The sequence below is a fragment of the Gekko japonicus genome, unplaced genomic scaffold, assembly GCF_001447785.1.
Source record: "Gekko japonicus isolate JY-2015 unplaced genomic scaffold, Gekko_japonicus_V1.1 scaffold4376, whole genome shotgun sequence".
Classification (NCBI taxonomy): domain Eukaryota; kingdom Metazoa; phylum Chordata; class Lepidosauria; order Squamata; family Gekkonidae; genus Gekko; species Gekko japonicus.
The window spans coordinates 1-2,626 of NW_015168795.1; the positions used below are offsets into that span (position 1 = coordinate 1).

Genomic DNA, 2,626 nt, shown 5'->3' on the forward strand with positions numbered 1-2,626 from the left:
ACTGGGAGGGGTGGTGGGTGAAACGCAGGCTGTGGATGCTGAGAAGAAGGGAGCTGGAACTAGTGTATGAAGCGGTCTGTGAGTCTGTTGCCGGCCACCTGTGCCGCCAACGGAGCAAAAGAAAGCCACCCACGCTCAGAGCTCTCAAAACAGATCAAAACAGGCCTTTCGGCCTGCCCGATCCATGCAGCTGAGCGGTCTGCTCCCGCTTCCTGCTCTGACCAGAAAAAACAGACCCTGCCGGAGGAGCCAGCTTGTGTGTCACTGTTCCCATTGAGAACGGTGTGAAGTGCCACGAGGGTGGGCACGTGGCTGCCAGAAGAAATAGCTGCCTCGGCTTGATGCGTCACCACTGCCTGCTGCCGAAGGGCGAAGGCTGATTGTACTGGTCGGCTGGTGCTGCAGCAGTGGAAGGTTCGAGAGGGCAGGAGAGACTGAGTGAAACACGGCTGGCACTGGGGTGAACACAAGAAATGGGGGGGGGGGGGGACGGTCTTCATGGCTGGCCGGGCTTATGGCAGGTATTCAGCGATCGGGAGGCACAACTCATGCCCGGTTAAGCCTCCAAAACGCATCCGCTAACTCCTGTGTACGGGAGGCGCACAAAGGGCAACCATTAACTTAAAGAAGAGGCGTGTGAGTTTGCGACACCCATAACTACAACGTTCTGGTAGAGACCCAACAGTCACATCTTGGTTCCCGTCAGCCTGTGTGTGTTGCCTCCCCCACCTTCCCCGCCGGGCCCAAGGGTGCCCTCCTGTCTGCCTCCCGAGGGGGGGGGGGATGCGACCTGGCTGTCCCCCCGTGGTCGTGGCTGCTGTTGAAGCTCCTCCGGGGTTCTACCTCTGCATCAACTGTCGGGGAGCATCTTCTCTGTCTTGGGTACCGCCTCGTAGGGGGGACTGTCGTGGGGAGAGGGGGCCCCCACGGGGACGGGCGCAGACCCCAAGGGAGCGTGCTCCCCTGCCTCCATCACGGTGTCCGGCTCCTGCCGACCAGGCCGACGCGTGCAGGGAGAGAAGTTAGGCAAGGTGACCAAAACGAGGCTCCCGGCCAAGATGAAGACACCGGCCGTGAGGAACGAGGCCATGTAGTCCCCCGTGACGTCCCTCAGCAAACCTGGAACAGAGAGGAAGGCAGGGGAAGCACACACCCAAAGAGAGAGGGGAAGGAAAACTAAACCAACCGAGCGAAGACCTCCAAAGGAAGTCTAGAAACCTTGTTAAGGGCCAATAGTTAAAAACATAGGTAGAGAAGAAGAGACTGGATTTATACCCCGCCCTTCACTACCCAAAGGTGTCTCAGAGCGGCTCACAAATTCCTTTCCCTCCCCCTCCCCACAACAGACACCCTGCGAGGAAGAAGAGGAAGAAGAAGAAGAGATTGGGTTTATACCCCACCCTTTACTACCCACAGGAGTCTCAGAGCACCTCACAAACTCCTTTCCCTTCCCCTCCCCACAACAGGCACCCTGTGAGGCAGGCGGGGCTGAGAGAGCTCTGACAGAAACTGCTCTTTTTTTCAAGGACAGCTCTGACAGAACCATGGCTTGCCCAAGGTCATCCAGCAGGTGCGAGTGGAGGAGTGGGGAATCAAACCTGGTTCTCCCAGATTAGAGTCCGCGCACTCAACCACTACACCAAACTGGCTCTCTACACCACCACACCAAACAAACAAAGACATATAAAAACCTTGTAGGGGCCCAAATAAAGCCTCATAAAATGTTCAACGTGACAAATGCACACAAAAGAACCGTGTATGACCTGACGCACACCACAAAGCTCGGGTTGCCAACAGGCCTGGAGAAAATGGGCCTGTCCCATTGATGCGTGACTGTGGGCCTACCTCGCAGCATTGTGGTGTGAGGATAAAGTGGAGGGGGAGGAGAAGGATGTAAGCTGCTTTGGGTCCTCATGGGGGGGGACACGGCGGGGCAGAAACGAAGTAAGGAAGCAAGCAAATAAATAAACGCGCAGCTGATGTTGTTGACGGCAGGGAGGTAAAATAACATCCTCTAGTCAACAGCAGCCCATGAAGGCTCTCTTATAGAGACGGAACGGTTCGTTCCCTTCAGGCCTTCGCGAAGTTACAACGGTTTAATTTAGCCTGGATCATGCCCCCACTCTAAGTGCACCCTCTGAAGGGGAGGATGGACACAAAAAGGAACCAGCTCCTACACTCTGGAAGAGCTGGTTCAACGCTTAATTTTTTTTGGGGGGGGGGCGCAGGAGACCAGGCCCTGTGAGGAAAGACTGAGGGACTTGGGAACAGTCTGGAGAAGAAGAGAAGAGACTGGATTTCTACCCCGCCCTTCACTACCCAAAGGTGTCTCAGAGCGGCTGACAAACTCCTTTCCCTTCCCCTCCCCACAACAGACACCCTGTGAGGTCGGTGGGGGCTGAGAGAGCTCTGGCAGAAACTGCTCTTTTTCAAGGACAGCTCTTATCAGAACTATGGCTTCCCCAAGGTCATCCAGCAGGTGCAAGTGGAGGAGTGGGGAATCAAACCCGGTTCTCCCAGATTAGAGTCCGCGCACTTCACCACGACACCAAACTCAGGAGGCTGAGGGGGGGACAGGATTGCTCTCTTTAGGTATTCGAAGGGCTGTCCCTTAGAGGAGGGCAGG

The 2,626-nt window shown here is 56.1% G+C and overlaps 1 protein-coding gene across 1 annotated transcript in view; it reads right to left on the bottom strand.

Annotated features, from left to right (window-relative positions):
• Positions 1-192: 192 nt before the first annotated feature.
• LOC107114258 (monocarboxylate transporter 13-like) overlaps positions 193-2,626 on the bottom strand; it is a 20,720-nt gene continuing 18,286 nt past the window's right edge. The window contains 1 exon segment of the mRNA XM_015415700.1: positions 193-1,119. Within this exon segment, the coding sequence (XP_015271186.1) occupies positions 851-1,119 (269 nt within the window). The 3' untranslated portion in view covers positions 193-850.